General features: G+C 43.2%; 1 protein-coding gene across 1 annotated transcript in view; it reads left to right on the forward strand.

The window, feature by feature from the left end:
- The window catches only part of grin2da (glutamate receptor, ionotropic, N-methyl D-aspartate 2D, a), a 185,973-nt gene that overhangs the window by 37,556 nt on the left and 122,061 nt on the right, over nucleotides 1–26,356 (forward strand). Inside the window, exon 5 of the mRNA XM_030741133.1 lies at nucleotides 10,847–10,987. Within this exon, the coding sequence (XP_030596993.1) occupies nucleotides 10,847–10,987 (141 nt within the window). The remainder of the gene's footprint in view (nucleotides 1–10,846; nucleotides 10,988–26,356) is intronic.

The following is a 26,356-nucleotide window of genomic DNA, read 5'->3' on the forward strand; positions in this document are numbered from 1 at the left end:
CCCGCCCCCTCCTCCCACTCAGCGTGTTGGGGGGGTGATGTGAATGTATGTACTGAGAAGAATGTGTATGGCTGTGTGAAAACTACAGTGCTTTTAAAATTGGAGGGACAGATGTAATATGAGCACTGAATAACAGCGCCCATCCACACTGTCCCCCCAAGGCCCTCAATGTCTAAAATGTAAATAAAATTGAGGTGCAGGCAGCAGTGAACAGACAAGTGGGGCCACCTCAGCAGTGCCACCCACTAACCACTGTGTGACACACCTGCCCCCCAAGGCCCTATATGTACTATGATGTGTTGTGAGCTGTATAATGCAATTAAAAAAGGAGGAGTGGGACATCACGCAGCACAGCGAGCAGAGCCGAGGTGATGGCCCTACTCACTGCAGCACGAGCCCCCCACCCCCGAGAACCTATGTGTGCATAATGTGATGTTAAACTGAGTGGGAGGAGGGGAGGGGCCAGGATAAATATGACCGGGAGGCAGAGGACTACCCCCCGGAGGAAGAGAGCCAGCTAGCTACTGGCTCACTAGGCACCCCAGTTCCCTACACCCCCCCGCAGCCCAGGGAAGGCAGGTCCAGGGCCTGAAGTGACCGCACCCCCAGGACGCCACCGTACTCCAGGCCGGCACCCACTGCCCCCACTGCAAACAGGACACAACACACACCCCACATGCATACAAAGGACAACAAATATCGCACACACACACACACGCACGTACGCACACATACACACGCACGCACACACACGCACACACACACACAGACACACACCCCCACATACATACTCACACATACACACACACGCACACAGTGGTCCTGAGTCAGAACTAACCGGCCCCGTGTGGGGCAACTGCTGCTCCCTCACCTGAGCGCCCCACCACCCCATGGGGGAGGGCACCCAGAATCCCGGAATGCCAGCCAGACACCCCGACACAGCCAACCCACCCCACACGGCGGCGCGCCCAAGGGGGCACAGACCCCTCCCGCGCAGGGAGGGGCCCAGCCAGGAAACGGGCAACCCCGGGCACCAGGGCCCTGACCCCCGCACCCCGGCCCCCACAGAGGAAGCCGGCCACCCGGACGGGGCCAGCACCGCCACCACGGGACCCCGAGCCCCACACCCCACGACCATAAGAGCACCATCCAAGTCCCCACCACCAACAACCAGGGCCCGGACACAGAAACCACAAAACGGTAGCCACCGCCTCCAGGCCAGAGCCATCAGACACCCAGGCCCCCCCGGCCCAACCCCAGCCACCTACCGGGTGCGCCATGAAACTAGACCACAGCTCGTCACCCCCATCATGCGATGGAGCTGATCAGTGGGGACCAGAGAGATTCAAATTTTGCCAGTTGATTTTTAGAGGTGGCAGACATTCTTTCCAGACTAATGTGGTCTAAAAGTAGATTCTTATAGTGAGTAACGCATAAATCATTTTTTGATTTCCAATTCATGAGGATAGTTTTCTTAGCGATGCATAAGGTAGTAAGAACTATGTGTGATATATTTGTTTCCATGTTTAATTCACTTAAATCACCTAGAATGCACAGTTTTGGTGATGTTGGGATATCGCAATTAAAACATGTGGATAATTCCTCACATATCCTCTGCCAGAACCTCTGAACAGGTGTACAAGACCAAACTGCATGCATATAGTTTTCAGTATGGTTGCCTGAACAGTGGGTGCATATATTTGTGTCTCTGAGGCCCATTTGGAACATCCTGTGTCCTGTATAATGTATTCTATGGAGAGTTTTGTATTGTATAAGTTGTAAATTCGGACTTTTAGTCATTTTGAAAGTGTTTAAACATATCTGTGTCCAGAAGTTTTCCTCTGGGTTAATGGAAAGATCTCGCTCCCATTTTGTAGTTGGGAGGGATATTGAATCATTAATTTTTAATAATAACTTATATATTTTTGATAGTAATTTAGGGGTATAAAGATTTAGAAATTCTGTTACCAGTACAGGGGTTTCTAATTTTAAATTATTTAAATTAAACCTTGCCTGTATGATAGACCTCAACTGCTGGTATTCGAGAAATTTGCTATTGCTAATTTCATATTTGGAAATAAGTTCTTCAAATGAAATAAAGGTCCCATCGTGAATACCATGTTCTAAATTCTTTATTCCTTTCTCTTGCCATGTTGAGAAGTTCAGTACTGTCTTTTTCTGACATATATCTGGATTGTTCCAAATGGGTGTCAGTTCACATGGGATAAGTGAAGACTTTGTTATCTTTAAGAATTCCCACCAGGCTGTCAGAGAGGTATTTATGTTAAGACTTTTAAAACTGCTATGATGTTTAATACTGACGCTAATGAAAGGTAAGTCAGAGATTTTCCCTTTTCCACAGAGTGTTTGTTCTAAATCCAGCCATGGGCTGTCTAAAGGGCTTGATTTGATCCATCTTGAAATATACTGTAATCTATTGGCTAAGAAATAGTGATAAAAGTTTGGGAGTTCTAGACCACCACTGCATTTTAGCTTTTGTAAAGTTTTTAAACTTATTCTTGAGGTTTTATTTTTCCACAAATATTTTGAAATGTTTGAGTCCAGAGATTTAAACCAGGCAACAGAAGGTTTATTAGGGATCAGTGAAAACAAATAATTGATTTTAGGCAAAATTATCATTTTTACTGTGGCAACTCTCCCCATGATAGATATAGGTAGAGAGTTCCAACGTGTGAGATCATCCTCTACTGTTTTTAATAGAGGAATATGATTCAACCGTACCAGGTCTGACAGCCTGGGGGAAAAATTAACACCTAAATATTTAATATTGCCAGATTGTATTGAGGTGGTCGTGGTGTTCTGAAAATTACAATTTAGAGGTAAAACGTTTGATTTACTCCAATTGATGGAGTAGTCTGATATAGATGAGAACTTATCTATAAGTGTGATTGTTTTTAGAAGAGAAGTTTGTGAGTTCTCAAGGAAAAGTAATACATCATCAGCATAAAGGCTTATCTTATGGTCTGTGTTTTCTGTTTGAATTCCTTTAATATCTACATTTTGTCGGATTGTTGCTGCTAGTGGTTCAATGAAAATGACAAAGAGTGAAGGAGAAAGTGGGCAGCCCTGTCTGGTGCCTCTCTGCAGACTGAAGCTTTGGGAAATAAGATCATTTGTTCTAACACGTGCATTTGGAGAGCTGTATAATGTTCTGATCCAGTTTTTGAAGGATGAACCAAATCCAAATTTGTGTAGAACGGCTAACAGAAATTTCCAATTTACCCTATCAAATGCCTTCTCTGCATCTAAAGAGACAACTGTGGTTTCTAATTTATTAATAGAACAGTAATCTATTATATTTATCAGTCTGCGTGTATTATTGGCAGAGTGCCGACCCTTGATAAAACCTGTTTGGTCTGGATGTATAATAGATGGAGTGATTTTTTTCTAACCTTCTGGCAAGGACTTTGCAAATTATTTTAAGGTCTACATTAATCAGAGAGATTGGCCTGTAGCTGGATGGGAGTGTGGGGTCTTTGCCTGGTTTAAGAAGTAGACTAATGTTAGCAGAGTTCATGTTTGGAGAGACCGCATGATTGCTCTGAATCTGAGCCACCATTCTGAGAAAAGAGGGTCTTAGCACAGACCAAAATTCTTTATAAAACTCTGCTGGAAAACCATCTGGGCCTGGGGCTTTATTATTTGGGAGATGCTGTATTGCTTCGTAAAATTCAGATGATGAAAGAGGCGAATCAAGAGTCACGGCCTGTTCATCATTTAGTTTAGGTAGATTAATGTTATTAAGATATTCTTCAATTTCAGCATCAGATGGATTAATCTGCGATGAGTATAAGGCTTCATAGAAGTCTCTAAAAGAGTTATTTATTTGTTGTGGGTCGTGGGTAATATTACCAGTTGAGTCTTTAATAGAATAAATGGCTGTTTTTTCTTTATTTAGTTTTAACTGGTTAGCCAAAAATTTTCCAGATTTATTTCCATGTTTCCAAGTTTTCTAAACGCAGCCTCTGCAACATGAATTGTGTCCTTTTATCAATTATTTCATTTAACTCCAGTTTTAGTTTCCTCATGTTGTTAATTATATGTTCTTGTGGTGAAGCAGCATAGGCAGTTTCTAAAGATTTAATTTTCTGTTCTAATTCTAACACAAGTGCTTTTTCTTTATTTTTCTTATGCGAGCAGTAAGATATTATTTTGCCCCTCATTACTGCTTTTCCTGCTTCCCAAAGAACACATGGTGATATTCCAGGTTGATCATTATTTTCTAAATATGCTGACCACTCCTTTTTGAAATAATTAATGAAATCTTGTTCTTTAAGTAATGATGTATTAAATCTCCAGTTCCTGGTTGGTGGTGTGACTCTTTTCTGTGTCAGAGACATAGACACCGGTGCATGATCACTGATAGTGATAGGGTGAATCTGAGTGTCTGTGATATCCATCATCATGGAGCTGCTAACTAAAAAGTAATCTAAGCGGAGTGAGACTTGTGTACTGGTGAGAAGAAACTATAATCTTTCAGAGTGGGGTGATGTGAACGCCAAGCATCGCAAAGACCAAAATCCTTCATGTACTGTTTAAGAATGTCTGCAGACTGCCAGTTCCTCTGACACACTGCTGTACTGAGCCTGTCAATATCTGCATTAAGTACCAGGTTGAAGTCTCCTCCTATTATAAGTGTGGTGTCAGAGTGATCGGACAGCAAAGTGAAGAAGGTATGAAAGAAGGAGGGGTCATCAACATTTGGCCCATATATACTAGCAATACATAAATCTATATTTTGAATAGTTAAATTGAGTATTATAAATCTACCTTCTGGGTCTGATGTAGTATTTCTAATGATGCAGTTTATCTTTTTGTTAATCAATATGGCTACACCTCTTTGTTTGGTGTTATAGCAGGCTGAGTAAGTGTGAGGGAACTGTGGAGAGGAGAGTGTGTGTGCAGATGTTCTGGACACATGTGTCTCCTGTAGAAACACAACGTCAGCCTGTAAATCATTTAACCGATTAATAATTTTCACTCTCTTTTCCCTTGAACCAACTCCGCGTACATTCCATGAGACAAACTTGAGTGTGCTCATGTTTAGATTAACAGGTGAAGTGTTGTGTGTTTACTAAAGATGTGTGCGCGCGTCCTCGCATGTGTCCTCCATGACCTTGTGTGCGCATGTGTACGTGTCCTGCATGACTGTGTATCCTGTATGGCAGTGTGTGTGCTGTATGTCCGTGTGGCAAACATGTTGGGTGAAAAAAAAGAAGAAGAAAAAGGAGTGTAAAGTGAGAGAGAAATGAAACAGTGCAAACACCAAAGAGCCAAGCATAAAAAAAGAAAAAAAAAACAACATGATAACAAAACAAAGAGCTGTGCATTAATTGTTATATACAGACCTGTAGACCGGCCGCGGTTTAAGTTTATCTCTTATCTAATCAATTACATGCTTTAAATTAACATGAAGTTGCTCCTAATAAAGCCATGGGGTAACCTCCCGGTCCCTGTACAGCTGACCGTTAACATAAAGCTTATCTACAGCTACCGTAGCTCTGACGCCCTCAGTGATGTATTTCTTCCTTATTGGAAATAATACTCGCCTCCGATCGAGAATCTCTTTTGGAAATTGTTCATTAACACTGTAGTGTGTTCCACGCAGCTCTCTGCCCCGACTCCTGACCTGCTCTTTTTGCTTGTAATGTTCAAATTTAGCTACAATTGGCCGAGGCCGTTTGTTATCGGGCTTCTTACCTCCGAGCCGGTGAACACGATGGAAAGTTATATTTTTTACCGCTTCACTCGGGAGTTTCAGCTGATGCTGGAGGAATTCGCGAACCGAGGCTTCGGCATCCTCCTCTGCTTGCTCTGGGATCCCGGAGAAGACGAGGTTGTCCCGCATGCTCCGAGCCTGGATGTCCAGAATGGTCTCCCTCATTTTCTTGTTTTCCCCGGTCAGCTGTGTCATCCCATCGGTGAGTTGTTTCACGGTATCCCTCAGCGTTTTGGTTCTCGACAGCAAGCGACGCCACCTGCTCTTGGCTAAACTCCAACGACACCCTCAGCTGTTGGAATTCCTTGTGTAAAACCTCCACCAAGGCAAGTCGGGCATCTAGGCTAGTTAGCTTCTTGTCGATGGAGTCCAGGACATCAGTGAAGCTTTTCTCTGGGGATAATGTGGATGTGCTTGTTGAGCACTCGGAACGAGTGCGTTTAGAAGTTGGTGTGGCCGTGGTAGCAGGATTTTTTTGTGGTTTGCCCATCACGAAGTTGACAAAGCACTCGTCGACGTAGCTCTCCAGGCTGTACAATGTTTCCTCGTCCAGTTTGTTATATTGAAAGAATTAATAGGCAGAGGTTAGTATTAGGAATAATTCTATCTTGGTATAAATATATTGGTTTGATTTACCTGAGTTGCACCGGTTTGTTTACTATACCGCCATATTACTTACGCACAGCTCTCGCGTGATCTCAGCAGTGACGCATCTCACAGACGTGACGCCTCACAGACGCCTCACAGACGTCCCTGTGTAATGATTTCTCTGGTGACGTAAACATATTGCTGAGTGCAGAAAGAAAAAAGACGTGTAAAAAGTGACCTAAGTGACCTAAGAATGAAATTAGATGAGGGGAAAACAAAACAGAACAAACAAACAAACAAACGATCACGGTACTATGCTGACTCGTCGGCGTTAATGGTACTACTTAGACAGATTTAGACTATTTAATGGTACTGTTTAGATGGTTGAAAAAAAACTCAGAAAAGAACGTTAATATGGACACAGATCACCTGATCGATCAGCAGAGCCATGGCGTGGTGTTTTTGTCTCGGTAAAGCTGTCCGTTCACATACAGTTTGTCCACGGCGATGACAGCCCGGGAGCCTCCCTGCATGAATTTCTTCCGGATGGGGAACAGGCCCTTGCGTCACTCCAGGATCTCCTTTGGAAACTGGTTGTTGACGCTGAAGTCCGTCCCTCTCAGCTCCCGGCCGCGGCTCTTCACCAGCTCTTTTTCTTTGAAGTGTTCGAATTTGGCCACGATCGGTCTGGGTCTGCGTGCTCCGGGTCGCTTCCCTCCCAGGCGGTGGACTCTATGGAAGGCGATGGTCTTCACGGCGTCCTCCGAGAGCTTCAGGTGAGTTTGGATAAATTCCTTCACTGTAGCCTCCGGGTCCTCCTCTGCCTTCTCCGGGATACCTGAAAACACAAGATTTTCTCTCATGCTGCGGGCCTGAAGCTCGATAATCGATTCTTTAATTTTCTTATTTTCTTCTGAGAGCCGGGTCGTTTCCTCGGTGAGGGAATTCACGACTCTCTGAGGACAGCGTTTTCAGCAGCCAGTGTTTCCACCTGATGCTGGCTGAACTCGACTGACTCCCGCAGGGCCTGAAACTCCTTGTGGAGGATTTCAACCAGGGCCAAGCGGGCGTCAAAGCTGGACAATTTGTTATTAATGGACTCCAGAATGCCCACAATATTGGTGGTGGGTGGCGAAGTTGCCTCTGGGGAATCTTCTGGGCGGCTTCTTTTTGTGGACGGCGTTGCTTTGCTGGTGGAGGGAGTCGGCGTCTTGTCTGTTTTCCCCATGACGACTCGCTCAAAACACCCGTCGATGTACCGCAGCAAACTATCCAGGTCCTCTTCACCGTCCTCCAGATTGTTGAAAATAATTTAAGTTAGGCTAAGAAACTACCTATATTTTTTAGTTTTAAGCCTGTCTAGTTATAAATTGGCGAAAAAAAAAGGCTAATCATGCAAATGTTTGCTGATAGAGTCACGCCGCCATTAACGATACTGCCGAGATTCACAAAGTCTCGCGTGACTACAGCATAGTCTCCGTCTATGGTGTGTTCTCTCCGTCTATGGTGTGTCTAGTAATATTCTTTAGTGTTGCCATCCTGCACTTATTGGATGTTGGATGCACCAGATATGTTTTCTGAACTTGGATATGAATTGCATCTGAAAAATCACCCATCACTGTGTCAGTGTGCACTGCATCACACTCTATGCTGAGTGTTTTATAACCACTTCTGCTGCTGATGGACATTTCGCACTATAAACTGTTCTTGACAACATTGTAAGTTACCTCATCACAGCAACCTCTTTCACAGGAACCAATGACCAGTCACTTTAGGGGTCATCCATCCCTCCGGTTCAGGGTCACGGGGAGCTACAGCGTATCCCAGCTGTCACTGAGCAGGAGGCATGGGACACACTGGACAGGTCACCAGTCCATTGCACGGCTAACACAGACACAACCATTCAAGGCCACCAATCACCAATTAGCATGCCAATGTTTTGGATTGAGTATCGGGAGAGAACCCGGTCAGACTCCACAGAGAAAAGCCCAAGCTGCTGTGAGGTGACTGTGCTCAGCCCTCCACACTGTGCTGCCCTCACAGGACAATAATGTGTATGTTCATATCACAGAAAACTAAATTGTTGCAGCTGGTACATGTATGAAAACTGGGGTGCTGGTTCCAAGTGAAAAAAGTTTAGAAATGTGTGATGCATAAAAAAATTATTGGTATGATTTCATAACCAGCAGATGGTTATTATAGCCTTTACCCTTTACCCTCAGAAGTGCCATGAGTGGTTAGCCTTGGAAGGCCTAAGGCCGTGATTATGCGCTGTTATAGACACAACTGCTGAGCAGCCATTCCTGCTACACTTGTTTGAAGCCTGCTGCCTGGGGTGCATGCATACTCAGTGCACTGTAATGAAAACTCTCTATGAACAAATTTGCAAGGTTACACAAAATTGGCAGGCCCGGACCTTCATGTTTACCATCTGATGACAAAATTTACATCACTCAGACTCAAGCGGACTCGTGGATGTGGAAACTGTAATCGATAATAACCCTAACCCAACACCTGACCATGTACTCTGGAAAAAACTAAACGTTTTAATGCACATAAAAAGAATACAGATTTTGTGGTATATCAGTTACAATGTTTATATTTTAATCTGATCACCAAAACTTTGGACAGTTAGAAGCCAAAGGTCCCATATTCTGGTAGGATGGGGTTTGGGATTAGCACTTGGACCTTGTGAAACATCTTAAATGGATTTCAGCCTATAAAGATGCCATAATTTAGTGAATGTGGCTCCAAAACTGCTGAACAGCTCTGAGGACTATTGATGTGATCCACTCGAAACACAGTGAGTCTGATTATTTGTTATGTTCAGTGTGTGATTTGAAAAACTTTATTAAATATTGACAATTTCACTTTAACCTGAAAAGAATCAGTGCTGTCAGCGCAGTGCAACCCAATCAAATATTATACAACATAAATGAAACACAACAGCTGATCCATGCAGTTTTTGACAACTAGGTTTTGTGTAGTTTCATCTCAGTGTGATGGGAGTTTTACCTGAGTCTCTTTCAAGTCCTGTTTGATTTATTAATCCCAGGCTTTGTAACTGATTCCACGTTCAGGAGAAATGTTAAATTATTTCTCTGTGTCATCATTTTCCTTCCCATAAGAGAGCGTGTTATTGAGCAGAACATGCACCAGACAAATGATACCTTTCAAAGTGACACCTGAGCACCCTTCTTCCTGTTGAGGCCAGCAGGACTGTGAGGAGGACCTTCGTCGTGACAGCTCACATTTACACGTTTGAACTTCTGAACTCTCGTCAGCGCTTCCTTCCTCACTTCATGTCCTGCCCCACCAGCTTTTTTGAAGTGGTAATTCACTGAATTATGGAAACACCATCGAAATGCTTTGTGAATTTAGTATCATTCACATTTCATGCCTGACTGGTGAGGGCCTTGTGATCAGGACTAGAGCAGGATCTACTGTTGGTCTTAAAAGTTTATTTTACATAATAAATAACAGCATCATGTATAAGATGTGAGACGGGGCGGTTGTTGTTGTTGCTGTTGTTGTTGATTTTTACAAATCAGAGTTGATTTTACAGTCAAGCTGTGCCTTTTAAATTGTCTCTCACTGCATGAAGACTTCCAGCAGATCAGTCTGATCTATTATTAAACTGTCCTTAGACAAACAGTGACTCAGCTAATATTTATTTATTGGAACTGAGAGTACTTGACACACAATTAAATTTAGAAACTGATGTTCAGCGTTGCATTGAAGCTGTGCTTGAATTAGCTTGTTATCAGCTGCTTTATTTATGCCTCACTGTCACTGAGAGATTCATCAGCTGCTTGGCTACAAGCTCACTAACAATGTCCAGGATGGCATCCAAGCACATTTATAAGGTGGTCTTTATCACCTGCCACTTTACAGATACTCCCCTAATTACCTCACTGAAATTGTTGTTCATGTATCTGTTTTTGTTAGGGGGGGGTAAAAGCAGTAAAAGTCATGCATTTCTCTGCCAAGGCGTAAAACTCCTTTCACTCACTGAATGAAGTGATTCCTTGGATCCAGACACTCTTCCATTTGTTTCTACTTATATGTATTTAAACCTGTGTCTGTATGAATTTGGGCTTGAACAGGACAGAAGGACTCTAGAAGTTGTAGTTTGCAGTTTAGTAGGAATTAAGGTCGATCTTTCCTTGCTGTCTACATATCAAACATTTCTGCAATAATCTCCTAACTGAACCAGGTTTGTTTTGAAAGCATACCAAAAACTAACTGTTTCCACAACATGGAACACGCTGTACCCTTTTTAGCTTTAACTTATGGAGGAATCTTCCTTTATATCATGAATGTTGTGTCATTTAAATTGAGCCTCGTGTCTGTTTGACAGCTTCATGTTCATTTGTTCATGCTGATATACACATTTCTTCCCCTGGACGGTCTCTGTCCTCACCTGTACCTGTGCACTTCGCCAGCAGCAGATCAGAAAAGACCTTTAAAAGCAATCCAGTGTCTCTTTCTCACATTGTTCTCTTGCTGTTCCTGCAGGCGTATTGCCAAAGGTGTTTCTGTCCTCACCCACGGGGCAATGGCTCTGCGGAAGGACCAGGGAGCCACCAGCCGAGCACAGTACGCCGGCAACTGCCAGAGCGACGGCAACCAGACCCACCGAGTGCCAGACAGAATCAAGTAAGTGGAGGGACGGAGGGTGACTGAAGTCTGCTGTATGTGGGAATCCAGCGAGACTGGCATCAGAGTGAACAAGCAGAGGGTGCGACAGCATGGAAAAGCAAATAGTTGCCAACAGTTTTAATCAAATGTCCTCATTCAAAGCAAACCCAGAGAGCTGAATCACTCTGGCCTGAAAACAGCAGCTTTATTTTTATAGCAATATTTTACAGAGCAGCAAACTCCACTGTTTCCACTCCCGTGTTTGTTCATGCTAAAGATTTACAGATCCAGTCAGCCACAGCATTAAAAACACTGACAAGTGAAGTGAATAATATTGAATAATATTGATCTTCTCATTACAATGCTGATATCTGTGGCACTGGGATTCAAGTGGATGCTACTTTGGCACATAAGACCTGCATAAATGATTGTTATAGCTCAAGGAGACCCAATTCAACAACTGTTCAGTGACATTTCCTGATGTCAGCAGCCTCCCCCAGCAGGACAGTGCACACTGTCACACAACAAAGAACCCACGGCATTTAGCCAGCCTCCAAACTCCTCTGAACCCAATCCAATCAGGACCCACCGAAATAAGGCCAATCCACAGAGACCACAGCCTGCAACCCTCAGGACCTGCTGACACTGCACCGTGCCAGGCATCACAGATAATTTAGCCCTGCCCCAAAGGGTCAAGGCTTCTTTTGGCAGCACAGGGGTGGCCTAAGTAGTATTAGTAGTGGATGACTGGAGTATATTGTAATCATGTGGTCAGGCAAACATTTGCTTTGCAGTGAATATGAATTTTGGATTTCTAATGCAAACAGTTGGCCGATTTAAAAAACAGCAGCTATTAAAGGTACTAAAATATTGAGAAACCTTTCTGATGCTTTTTGGGGTCTGTTTATATTCAAACATTTTTCTCCAATGTTCAGCTGAAAGTCTCTACTTTTAAGTTCGGTCACATGACTTCCATTTGAAATGATTCATAGCAGCAGCAGGATATATTTAGCTCGACATCGGCGTTCCAGGTTTATCGCTCTCTGCAAATATGTTGTATATAAAACCGTAGAGGGAGGAGCCTACAGGTGGATGCTGGGGCAGCAGAGCGGTTGGAGCAGCAGGCAGCAGATGCAGGGCAGCAGTGGCAGTGAAATGTCAGAGGGAGCGATGGGAACGTTTTCAGGTTAAATGGGCTGCCAAACTGAGGCATGTTAATGTGCCCTGTTCCACACACAGGGCTAGATTTCTGACTTGATTGTGATCATACTGACTTTAGGTCCTTGCAGCTGAAACATACCTGCAGTGGATGAGATATTTAAGGCTGGAGTGGAGAAGTTGGTTAAAACCAACTTTAACATTTGCATTTAAGACAATTTGCCCTTCATAACCAGGGAGACTTTAAATATGTGAAATGGAAAATGAGCAGAGAAATAAAATAGCAGGTCCAAGTTTTAACTACATGCTTGATTGACTGCTGCTGCTCTTTGGCACAATTCCCTTTGGGAGCTGTTTGGGGAGCTGAGTTTTGCTCTCCTTTCAGCTGGCAGAGTTACAGAAACCTTCTGGTAGCTAATGCTATTCTGGATAATTGTATGTAGTTGTATTGTATTGCATTCACAGATTAATTACTATAAGATTACCGGTGTCACTCTTAATGAGCTTCAGCATCTGTATGTAGTGAGGGCTATTTCAAGGGCACAGACCATCATTTTGACCCTCAGCGTCCTCCACAGTGTTGAGGTCCACATGTTTCCACAGGTTCCTCCCAGAATTAGCACCAATACCTTCAGACAGTTTCATCCATGCGTTCCTGGAGACGACGACTGTAACCCATTACCACAAAGTTCACTCTGAGTAGTTTGTAATGTTTGACTGTCTCAGGACAGATTTTTATCAGTTTTTGGTCCGAATGAAATGAAACATGTGACTGTGACACCACCCGTCCTCAAACTCTACTGAGATATTATATACTGGATATGAAAGATGGAAATAACCATGGTGACCTCATCCATTTGTTTGTGGCTACAATTTTAAAGCCTTCAATTAGCACTATAGCTACAGGCATCTTGGCTTTTGTGCCCAGTAATGATCATAATGGGATGAGAAGGCAGAAGGCCGAGTCATGAAAGAATTACTCATATTTGTCTGATTTTAAAAAACTCAGTAAGGAACCAGCAGCACAGGTACGCTGGACGGACTCCAGCTAAGCAACTCAAATTAGCTGAGGAGGAGCCTAGCAGATGGTGCCAGCATCCACCTGCCATGCACAACAGCTAAGCCTGTAATAAAGCACATTAAGCCTATCGACAGGTAAATCGTATTATTAAAAAAAAGGTCTCTCAAAGAGGGAACTTAGCCACACAGACCAATATCATCTTTGAACCATGCCGTGTGTTTCTGCGGTATCCCAGTCAGTTATTCTGACATTCGCATGTACAGGAAACAACTCGCCTCAAGTGGCCACCAGAGGAACTGCAGTTTCTGACGCTTCTGTGTTGGCTTCATTTTTATGGAGGTTGCTGAGCTGTACTGAGTAAAAGGTGTCAAGAGGGGGCATTGACGCCCCTACTCTACTCCCACATTCTATTAATTTTTAACATTTGTAACTGCACATATGAGTTATCTTTATCTTTAGATCAGGTGGCATCACAGACCTTTGTCAGGCTTGTGGTCCTTGAGCAAGAAAATGAGGGGGGAAAAAAATCCAGTGAAATGTAAGGAAGGTTTAGGGAGAGCAAACTCAGCAGTAAAGCTAAATTACCACACTTACCATGAGGAAGAACAAACAGTAGTCTGTATGGATGTGACAGATTGATGACAATGTCAGTGAAATCTTGCCTGCACAGGACAAGAAGTTCAAGTGCAGATGGATGGTTACTGCTGGTTGCCTGCCTGCACTCTTTAATGAAGTGAACATGCTCATTTTAAACTCGGCAAAACATTTCATGCCCTTCAGAATCTCGCTCTCCATCAGCAGCAGGGCTGTCTGTCACGCTGACGGGCGCAGAGGCTCATGGGACTCTCATCGAGTGGCAGTGATAGTCCTCGCTGCAGCTGCATGAACGACACCTGTAACACATGAAGGGTTTTTCTCTCCGGGGAGATGTACACCTTTCCAAAAATATCTCTGCTCTGACTGAAGTGACGCTGAGAAATAAGACTCAACCTGTTTATAGCTTTTTTTTTGGCCTTATTCACACTTAAAGCTTCTTAATTAACAGTAATGTATGAAAATCTTAAAAGCACAACTTTGTTATTTTAGAAGTTAGATCTGTGGAAATACAAAGCAATCAATACACAGTTAAATCTGCTGTGTATGTACCAAGGTAACCTGAAGACATGTGAGAAGGGAAAAAGCTATGTGTCATAATAATAATAACTTTATATAGCGCCTTTCAAGAAACCCAAGGATGCTGTATATAGAGTGCAAACAAACAACAAAAAAATCAAATAGATAAATAAATAAACTGGAGATTAAACAGGAGAGTTTTCAGAAGTTTCTTGAAAGAGGCCAGTGAGAAGGGAGAGAGCTCCAGAGGGTGGGGGTCTGCCACACTGAAGGCTCTGTCCCCAAAGGTGTGGAGGTTGGTGCGAGGGACAGACCCGTGGCTGAGGACCAAAGTGTCGAGGCTGTTTGTATGGGTGAAGGAGGTCGGACAGACACTGAGGGATTCATAAGTGAGAAGAAGGATCTTGGAGGTAACTTTACCAGGAGCCAGTGGAGATTAATAAGGGTGTGGGTGATATGTTGCCAGAGCTTAGTGCATGTTAAAAGCCTGGCAGCTGAGTTGTGGACACGTCCAGGGCTTTGCTGGAGCTACCAAACAGGACCCCAGCAGTCCAGCTGGGTGGGGACAAAGGCATGGGTAAGATCTCTGCTACAGAGTCAGTGAGTAAAGGCCGAAGTCTCGATGTTCATTAGGTGGAAAAAGGTTCTTTTGGTGACAGATTTGACATGAGTCTGGAGGATGACAGCCAGACCGTGAACTTCTGGTGATGGTGGAGGAAGCATCTATGTCAAAGAGTAGATCTCCAAACTTCTGGAATAGGGCTTTGGGGGCCACACCCAAGAGCTCTGTTTTATTACAGTAGATTAAATGACATCCAGATTTTAATTTCATGTGAACAGTTGACGAGTGATTGTGGGGGGAGCTGGGGGGGGGGGGGGGGGGGGGGGGTACTGAGATAGAGTGTAAATGTGTAAATCTTTACTGGTGGTTTATAAACTGTGCTGTAATCACAGATTTACAGATGTTTCTTTGGCAGCTTTAACCGGAAAAAATAATTTGGGAGAAAAAAAATACCAGTAAATATGTTGCACAGTGAAAGCTGTAATACACAAAAAATAACATGAAATAAACATCAACATTCACTGGACTGTTAAAATTGTCCACTCCCTGTTTTGAGGGGAAAAAAGCTTGATTTTTATTTATTGGCAAAGATTTGCAAAAATGACCCATGCAGCTTGGAAAACTGTTTGCATTTGGACCTTTTTAACAACTGGTTTCCAAATCGACTCCTCAATGCACAAGAGGCTTCATCTCCCCAAAGAGCAAAAAGTAGTTCATCATCCTGAATGTGAGCATCTTCAGTCGTGCTTCTTCAGGAAGGACAGCAGCTGCATTCAGCCTAAAATCAAGGTTATAGCATTCAGAGGAAACCTGCATTAGAACCAGCTGCCTTTGGCTCCTTCACACTGTAGTAACTTCAAACATAAATGTGTTCTTCACAACGTAACCAATACTACCACTGAATCATGCTGTGTGCCAGAGGAAATAAGAAAACTCAACACTTTTTAAACTACAAGCCAAAGTGAGGCAGTTGATACCCTGAAGATGAGCTTTTATTGATATAATATTTCCACTGTTGGATATTCCAGCCCCGTCACAAACAGTGCAGAAACACTGAGTGAGGATGATTGTCCAAAAAGCCCAGATTGCATTCAATGGGGTGGAAGCACTGAACAGCCTAAAAGCTGTTTGACCTTGAAATGATATGAATTAGTTTTATATTCAGATTTGATCTGTGCTTTGATTCAGAGCTCACAGGAACTGAGCTATGATGGGAATAAAAGGCCCTTCGTGATCCATACTATCATCTGTCCTGAAGCTCTTCCTGATAATGGCTCTCATGCAGCACTCCTGGTTTTTAAAAAGCTGATATTTGAATGCAAACTAGTGTTTGTGAATCCATGCCATCCTTTTTTTTTAACCTTACCTCTGTGTTTATAGTGGAGCTGCACATTTACGCCTGGGAAGCAGAACAAATCCATGGTTTGCAAATCTATTTAGAGTAATTAATTATTAAAATGCAATAAAAAGAATGAACTGTTATTAATGGTCTTTTATGGACTCTATATTTTTGAAACAATTCGATTATTGAATGACATGACACTCTTCTCCACACAGTTGCACACTGTGCAACATTTAAACAATAAGTGAAGGAATGGTTAAACATGCACACGCAGACATCATGTATTATCTTCTCCTCTGCGTGGATGTTGCTTTCAGGCGTCTCTCATTCTATGAAAAGTCAGATGAGAAAAAGGACATTTTAGAGCTGTTTACTTCCTAACAATCTCCATTAGTCTGTCTTTCTGCTCTTTGTGTTTCTGACAGCTGAGTAAAAGGCATAATAGGCCACCACTGATACAGAGCTGCGCTCACTAAAAAGTTCAAAATCCACTGAACAAGCAGCTGCTCGTGTACACAGACTTTGCAACACAAATATCAGGATGTTGAGACAGAAGAAAAGGAGGAGACGTCCGTGTGAAAGGAAACGTGTGAGATGGAAGTTTGGCAGGCAGAGCTGGAAGAGTGCTGAGGAAGGATGGATGAGGGGGGAGAGAGTAAATTGAAGATGGAGATGACAGCAGATAACGATGATGATGATGATGGTGATGATGGTGGTGGTGGTGATTTGGCTGTCTACTTGTAAATCATTTTGCAGCTTCCAGATTGCAAACAACAGCAGCGGTGCAGAGTGTGAACACACACAGCACAACAGACCAAGCCAGAACAATGACATTCAAAACAAGTCAGAGCTGCACACCCAAGTACAGCTCCCTGCAATACAACACAAAAATAACACAAGTTAAAAACTAATGTCACAAATTTAGAAGGAAAATGTAGGAAGATAAGTACTTTTCAAAACATGTAGTGACAGGCACGACTTTAGCTTTTATTCAAAGATATGTGGAGGTGCATTTGTGATGAAGAGCATCAACAATGTCAAAGGTATGTGTTTGTCAGCGACTTGAATTCAGCTTCAAAGGATTCCAAAGGTGACACTTTATCACAGTGAGGAGAAAAGAAAGGAAAACACACCCAAAGCCATTTGAGTCTCAAACCACCACCATCAATTATACTTTGAGAGCTGTGTCTGTTTGGAGAGCAGTCATGTAAAGCCTTAACACTGACCAGTCAGAGAAGTGGACTTTCCAGGTAAAATGGATTGTGACATTTCTGTCAACACTGCAGGGCAACAGATTCGGTTTATCGAGGACTCCATGAAGCCTGTGAACTGTTAGCCCTGAACTGTTAGCCCTGTGCAGACCTGCCGTAAGCCGCATTCTTCCTAACGTGCTGACCGAAGTCGAGAACATTAACCTACTTCTCACCTGACTTATGACCTCAGTTCAAACTTTCCAAATGAGTTTATGTTCTCAGTCCCAGTTTTTCTCATTTTTATTTAATACAGGATGATGTTCATTTTGCAAATTATGATCCCTGTCAAAGCAAACTAGAAGATAAAGCCAGGCTTCCTTCAGGGTTTGATTGCTACTGCATGGACATGCAGTCTTTCAGTCAGGTGCACCCTTCACTCATCACATCTGATTTTTTTATATCCACTGGTTTCTGTAGGAGCGTACGTAGGCTCCATGACAGACGGCTACTTCTGCTGTTCGGTTTTATACTTCCGGTTACCCAAAGTCAGAGCCAGAGTTAATGACAAAATTCGGTTACTTTGTGCTGTAACGGGCGGCTTTATTAGTTGGAACATGAGCTCGGATTCAACTTGTGCTGTTGTCGGTTGTCACTACATCAGTCTGTACATTCTGTAAATGTGTTCTTTTCCCCCCAAATTATTCTACCCAGTGTCACATCCTATTACTGTATTTTTTCCTTATGTTTTAAGTTTTCCTTTGATGTACAGCCTCTTATTTTTTTACGTTATTTTATTTATAGTGTGACACTACAGCATACAGCCTACACAAAGCTTAAACAATGCCTGCCTTCATGTAAACACGTAGCAGGATGAGAGCTGCGTGTCTCCTCGATCACAGCCTTCAGCCAGTCCAGTGTTTCTGTTTCAGTGATCTGAACACTCTGATATCCAGATCAGTGATTTACCTTCCACAGAATAGCTGCAGCATCACTGCATGATTTCCCTAATCAATGATACAGGAACAGCTGACTGTCTCCATCACTCCACTTTCCCTTAGCATGACCCATGCTAACGATTAGCTCCGCTCTACAGCTGCTTTAAGGAAAACAACGTTGCCTTGTTTGTTCGGCATTACTTTATTGATTTTATTGCTTTGAAGGTAATCTGGTGCTCTTATAATTACGTGATTCCCCGCCATCAACACCTTCAGCAAAAGCAAGGTAACTGATAATGTGGATGTAGTGACTTCAGGCCATAATTTCATGTCATTTACCCGGTCAGTAAGAAGTGACGGGTGAGGCACTGTTACCTCGCTGCTTTTTAAAACATCCTTACAATGTATCCACCTCCAGTGTGGTACCACTTAGGCAGGTAAAAGAAACTGCAGTGTCAAAATGTTTCAATGAACAGCAAGTGTGTAAGCCCGCAACCGTAAACAAAATACTGGCTTCTGCTATGAATTATGGGTAATGGCGCGAAGTCAGGAATACTGTGGCTATGTTTATACTATAAACCATGTTCCATGAACCCGCAGAACCCACTTTGTTGCATTATCAGAACAGCAGTGCTGTGGGAAACCTGCATCAACATCCAATTAATTCTACACTGTCCTGCTGAGCTGGTGCTGGCCGGACTGCAGCAGCCCTGACTGACAGTGTGAAGTTACACCATTGGTCAGGCCTCATTAGAAACAGGTATCTAATAAGGTGGTAAAATTTAAAGAAATACCAACAGTTAAACACAAAGTATGATGAGTAAGTTTAGGCTGCACAGCAGGGAGAACAATTTTTGTGTGAAATACCCAAGAAAACTAGTCAGAAAGTTCTGAATCTTTTTAAGAATATATTTAGAAATATAGTAAATGTATTATAGATGAGCTGAGCCTCTGCAGCTGTGTGTCTTAGTGCCTGGCCTTTGTTTGGTCTTTTGCTGCTGTGTCTGCTTTAAGCTTAGGTTAATCCCATGTAAGAAAGACATGGCAGTGAGAAAATGCTGCTGGCTATGGGCTCATAATCGATGCACCAAGAGTGCAGCGCTAAAACTTCTGAACATGATTGAAAGCCTGTTTTTATGTTTTTTTCCTCAGGCTCGTCTGGCTTTACTGTACAGGTTTGCCTGCCTCAGGTTTGGTGTCATGGTTGGGATAAAAAGCCAGCGGTTCAGTGCACTGAAGTACAAAGCTGGGATATTTAGTTACTTCAGTATCTACACTTTCAAAACTTTACAGGTCAGAGGAAAATGTTCCAGTCATTCTGGGAGTCTGCTCATTGGTTGGATGAAGCTGCACTGCAATGGTATCGAGAATATTTTATGAATTTTTACAAACCAAGTCTGATATACAGCTGATGCCCTCCACCTTCAGTTACAAAAACAAAATGTTGCTTTTATATTACTGCACCAATATAATATAATACTCACAGGGGCTGCTTTCCTGCCATGAGCTTTGACTTTTACTTTCAGGGCAGTCATAAAGCTTTACCTAACATCTTTATTATAAGGCTGGATAGCTCAGCTATTTACAGAAGGGCTTCCAGAGAATGCTTCACTCCATCTGTGATGATAGTCTAACTCTGCACCCTGTCTTACCTGTACCTGAAGCACTACATCACCACCTGCTCAGACACTGGGGGTGGGGGGTGGGTGGACGGGGTGGGGGGTAATGCTACTTTAGGAGGACTGGTGGAAACAAAAACCCTCCTGCTGTTTAAAAAACTCACCCAGGTGAATCCAGGTAAAAGCCAGTTATTCTCATCAGAACGATTAGAGCCACTTCATTCATCTGACATGCAGGGAACGTAGGAAGGATTGGCTTAAACAGGATTTAATGCCTTCAGACAGCTGAGACATGGAGTGCATTGTAACTGAATAAGTAAAATGCACAAGTGTGGACTGAACGGGGGTGGGTGTGGGGGGTGTCTGGAGGAGGATCGGACAGACAGCGAGTGGGGAGGACCAGAATAGGACATCCAGGATGTGCTCTGTCTAATAAGAAAAATCACGGTAAGGCAGCACATCGTTTCCATTTGACAGCTCTATTCTCCCTGGATTGAAGCATTAGCTCAGATATAGAAACACTGACAAGCAGAATGTAGGACATAACATAAAGGCAAGAAAACGAGTGTGTTATTAGTAGCTACTGTTAATTGTAATATTGTGTATTGTTCCTTTCTCAAATGATAAAGAATCAGGAAAAAAGAGCTTAAGGAAGAAAAAGTGAGTGAAATGAAAGCAGGAGAGCAGGAAGAGGATGATGCTGAACGTGGTGGGAGGAAAGGAGACAGTGGAGGAGGAAGAGTCAGACTGAAGCTTGGCCAGTCACCTCAAACCCTCAGGGGGACCGACTGCTCATCTGGAGCGGAGGAGTGTCACACCGCCTGCTCTTGGTTTTAATAACCACGGTGATCTTCATTAACTAAAATCTTTCAGGATAACAGGAAAACCTGTCCTGGCTCTCGCCCTGAGTTCTGCAAGACTTCAGGAATCATGTCACTTTGTCCTTTGATTGAGATTTCCAGCTCTCATTAATTCTTCTGAATTAATTTTTGATGGTGCAGTCACACGCAGGGAAGCTTCCGATCACATTACCCGCAGCATTTCAGTGTGTGGAGCTGTAACAGTATAATCCTTTTAATTATGTGTTCATTTAACACAGACCTACAGTGGCAGCAGCTAACAGTGGCATTTATGTAAACGGTATAAACAAATCTAACAATAAAGGTGAGAAACATGTAGGTAGTGACTCACAGTGACTCAGCTTAAACAAGAGATTCGATCAGACGAGGACTCTGGGAGCCGGGAATTCTCTTTCAAAGAAAATCCGAACTGGGAATGTGAGATGGCGCTGTTTGTAAATCTGATGGTGAAGATGAAACACATTTAATCAGCTCAAACTGATGAAACGTTACTTTATTCCTTCTGCCATCGTATGATTTTAATGCTCCCAGTGAAGAACGAAAGACACGAAGTGTAATGGAGGAGTGTCGGGACTTTGCATCCTGTTACAGAGTTTCTCATCTGCCTTTAATTCATTCTTTTTCACACCTTCTCTTGTTGCTCATCAACATGTCTGCTTATCACCTTCCCATCTGTTGAGTTTCCCGGTCTCCCTCTCTTTCCCTCTGCTGGCTCACACATATTTTCACTTTCTTTGTTTTAATTATTGGGTGAGACACCTTTCCACTTTTTCCTCTCTGCTGGTTTCCTTTCCTGTTGTGATTTCTCAGCACTTGTACTTCTTTATTCCTTCCTTTCAATATATTGAGAGGGTGTAGAATATATATCAATAGTAGACAACAACAAAAAAATCATTCCTCTACATTAAAAAAAAATGTTAGTGGCTGTGTGAAAATCTGAAATTGATGCTAAAAATGCTTCAGTTCTCAAGGTTACCAACGGATATCCAGGACTGGCCCAGAATACACCTGAGAAAAGGTGCACCAATTTAAACCCAAAGAAATATCAGCTGTTTTCATGCAGCCTTCAACTCTTTCAGTCATCAGGTGCCTGTGACAACAAACGCAACATGGAGTATTTCTCTTACTGCAGATGCATCTTAAGGGAAGTATTTTTGCACCTTATGCTACTGCGGTGGGGAATTTTCCTAGTGTACATTATATCGCCAGAAGTATTCCCTCACCTGTCCAGTTCGTTGAGTTCAGGTGTTCCAGTCACTTCCACAGGTGTATAAACCAGCACCTAGACATGCAGACTGCTTCTACAAACATCAGTGAAAGAATGGGTCGCTCTCAGGAGCTCAGTGAACTCCAGCGTGGTGCCGTGATAGGATGATACCTGTGCAACAAGTCCAGTTACTGCTAAATATTCCACAGTCAGGTGTTAGTGGGATTATAACAAAGTGGAAGCGATTGGGAATGACAGCAAGTCATCCATGAAGTGGTAGGCCACGTAAAATCACTACAGACCTCCAACCTTCATGTGACCTTCAGATCAGCTCAAGAACAGTGAGAGCTTCATGGATGGGTTTCCATGGCAGCTGCATCCAAGCCTTCCATCACCAAGCTCAATGCAGAGCGTTGCTGCAGTGGTGTAAAGCACGCCGACACTGGACTCTAGAGCAGTGGAGACGTGTTCTCTGGAGGGATCAATCACACTTCTCCATCTGCCAATCTGAGGGAGGAGTCTGGGTTTGGTGGTTCCAAGTGTAAAGTTTGATGGAGGGGGGGTTATGGTGTGGGGGTGTTCAGGAGTTGGGCTCGGCCCTTTAGTTCCAGTCAAAGGAACTCTTCATGCTTCAGCATACCAAGACATTTGGGACAGTTTGATGCTCCAACTCTGTGGAACAGTTTGGGGATGGCCCCTTCCTGTTCCAACATGACTGCACACCAGTGCACAGAGCAGCTCCATAAAGACATGGATGATCCAGTTTGCTGTGGAAGAACTTGACTGGCCTGCACAGAGTCTAACCATAAGACTAACTGTAAGAGCATGTTTAGTGAGTCTCTTAAACTGATCCTAGTGTTTGTGGACTACCTCTGTAGCATCGCTCAGTTGCTCTTTGCTTTAGGGCTCAACATCAAGTCCGTAGTGTTTGCAGTGGTGGGGTGGACCCTGGATAACAGTGCTTGTTCTTATTAGCTCTCGATTGTTGTATTGTAATTCATCCTGTACAAGTGTCTTGTATTTTAACAGTTTATCTTCAGAGTTATTAATCTGTTTCTCCTCTCAGTGAGGAGGAGGTCCGTCTTGTACAAGCATAAAGGAGTATTTTGACTCACTGAGATTGCAGTGAGACATATTTGAGTACATGGAGGCACTCCTGCCTCCCAAATGGCCCCAGTTGTATTAGTTTGATAGTTTAGTGGAGCTGCTGTCTATTTTAGTACTGTGTTTGTAGATGATTTTGTATATGCATTATAATAAAGTAATTTTTGAATTACCTGATGTTATGGGGTTGTTTGGGGTTTTAACTCTTCAGTCTTATTGTGGGGTAAATAAACTGCTGAGCCTCACCAGTAATGAGTCTGTGAGCTTTTACTGTCAAGAGGTAATATAACCGAGTCCATCAGTAGCAGCAGAGGCTGCATATTTGTTCTTGTTTCACATCAGATTTGTTCAGGTTGCGTTTCAGTTACAAGTTAATGAAACGACCTTTGTCCTCTGAAACCACAACAGCAGGCTGTGTGGACTTTCTCTGGTGGGATGGAAGTGACTGAAGGTTAGGGTCACAGACAAGCAATTAACATTTGCCTTTTCATGGAAGAGTAACTGCGCACATACTAATAATCCTGCTTTCCCCACATTTTATTAATAAAACAGCCTGCTCAGCTGACCATACCTCCCCACACTGCAGCTCAGTCTTTTCCCGGGTATGCCAGTTTGTCAGAGCCACTGGTGTCTTAAAATTTCATACAGGGTGATATTTTTCTTAGACCTAACCATGTTTTTGTGTTAAACCTTTCCAGTGAGTGAAAGCAAAACAAATCAGAAAGTGAACGCAAAGCCAAAAGTGCAAATTAAGCCCTCTTGGAGTCCAGTCGGTGCGTCAAAGCACCAGTGCAAAAGGACACCTTATAAATGTCTGTGCAGTAGTGGTATCTGCAGAACCGTGACATACATTCAGCTGACATAAACTTTTTATTCCAAGAAGCTCAGCAACAATACATGACAGCTTTCCATACCATAGTGTGAGGTTTACACTGAGGATAGCAAGAAGTATATTAATATTTAAAGTGCCCTAACCCTGTGATAGACTGACAACCTGTCCAGGATGTTCCTTAACTTTTGCCCTGTGACAGCTGGGATAAGCTCCAGCCCTCCCACAAGCTTGAATTGGATAAGCAGTTCAGAAAATTGATGGATGGATGCTGTGGCTGCCTTCCTTAGGACAGTGACTGCAGTCTGGGTCTGAGTGTGAATTCAGTCCATGAGTGCTGCTGTGAAAGCATGAGAGTTAAAGGATCTCCAGCATTTCAGCCTCTGAAGATGCCCAGTCATCAACCTATAGACCCCTGAGCACAAAGGTTTGGTGGGCTCTTGAACTGGGGGGGCGAGATAATACAAGTGTGGCTCCATTTAAGGGGAAATAAATATGACTTAGTGGAAGCAGGAAGCATTGCTACAGCAAACACACATGTCCTCACTGTTTGTGCTCAGTTAATTTTGCTCCTGCAGTGCTTTGTGCTCTTCTGAGGCTGCGGTGGCTTTACTCTGTCTTCTTGTTGCTACCTTTGCATCATTTTTGAGTGTTGCTAAAAAAAAAAATCAGCTTTGAAGAACTGACAAGAAACCTGAAATTTGCTTCTGATTTTTGAATAACAAGTAAACTGAGTGAGCCTCAGGACGTGTTATCTGTCCTCCTCTGTGGTGTCTGTCTCTCCAGCTGTCAGCACTGACCTGTCATGTTCTGACTGTCTTCTTAAACATACATGAAGTGTGTCCCTGAGAGCCAAGTTAAAGTTACATGACTCGTGTCCGCAACAATCAGAATAATTTATTGAGATGGAATAACCAATGAGAGGGCGAGCTGGGAATGAGTTTGGTAAAGAGTGCTTAGGGGATTTTACAGCGGAGGGTCGAATTTACTGCGTAATTATACTGGGGGTTTGTTAATGGTTCTGCCTGGAGTAATGGTCACTCTAATGTTCTTCTGTTCGTTCCTCATCCGGCCTCACCAATTATGTGGCAAGCCTTCAAAGGTCGTGCTGCCTGATTGTCCCGAGGCACTCCATCTTCCTTTATCCAGCATCTCTCACAGAAACAGTAAAAAACACAGCAAATGCACAATGTTGTTAGAAATGGTAGAAATTAGCGTGCTCTTTTAAAAGTGGGTTTATTGACTGTTCTTGAGTTTTAGGGCCGTTTTTATGAATTTTCAAGGATATTTCTTTTCCTGTTTTATTTGCTTTGGGTGAGCGGGTTTTAATTTATGGCGCTGGCACACAGAAAACAATACTCACAATAAGCACAGATGCCTGCTAGGTGTACATTAAAAAATAAAAGCACATCCTTGTTCGAGGCTGCACAGCTGCCTGTCTTACTTTCTTTCTAAACAATTTGAGCGTTTCTTTCAGTGTTTCCCATTTTGCTCATTAGACCAGCTCTCATTCCCTTTGTGCCAAAAACCCAGTTTGCTCTCAGCACTGAATGCTTTTGTCTTTTTACAGTAATCATCAGATATGTTTTTTCTTTAGCAGATAATAGGTTCCTGCTTCTTCCAGTGTTCTTTGTTCGTTAGTGATTGTGCTTCTTGGACTGAACCTGACTGTTTGAATGCTTGTTAGCTAAGGTCAGCTTGAAGAATTGGTTATACATTTGTTCCAAATATGACTCCAGCTCAGGTCACTTTTTCATACTTAGCAACATAGTTATTAGATTTGACCCTTTTTGAGCAAACAGTTGCCAGTACTGTCCTGGGAGTGGGGGCTCGTCCTTCTGCTGCAGGCGCACCTCCTTCTGTGTCCGCTCAGAGGAGCAGGAGCAGTGAAAGAGCTGCTGGGTCAGGATTGTCTTGTGGTTTGTTACCCACACAGAGGATGCGTACTCTGAGAAGAAAAAACCCACTTAATTTTTCATCTTCCTGATGATGATTTTCTTTTGCTAAAGTCACAGCACAGCCACTGTGAGACAGCAGTGTAGGACGGCCTTCCTGGGACAATAAACACTCTTATTGTAAAAAATTGGCTTTAACCCTTCAGAGAAATGACTTAACTGTAGGTTAGATTTAGGGTATGGGATTAGACCACACGGGGTAGCACGGTGGCGTGGTGGTTAGCACTGTTGCCTCACAGCAGGAAGGGTTCCTGGGTTTGATTCCACCTCGGCCCGGGCCTCTCTGTGTGGAGTTTGCATGTTCTCCCCATGTCTGCGTGGGTTTCCTCCCACAGTCCAAAGACATGCAGTTAGTGGGGTTACATTAATAGGTCACTCTAAATTGCCCATAGGTCTGAATGTGAGTGTGGATGGTTGTCTGTCTCTCTGTGTTAGCCCTTTGACAGGCTGGGTACACCCCTGTACAGGGTGTACCCTGCCTCTAGCCCT

The sequence above is a fragment of the Archocentrus centrarchus genome, chromosome 11 (genome assembly GCF_007364275.1).
Source record: "Archocentrus centrarchus isolate MPI-CPG fArcCen1 chromosome 11, fArcCen1, whole genome shotgun sequence".
NCBI lineage: Eukaryota > Metazoa > Chordata > Actinopteri > Cichliformes > Cichlidae > Archocentrus > Archocentrus centrarchus.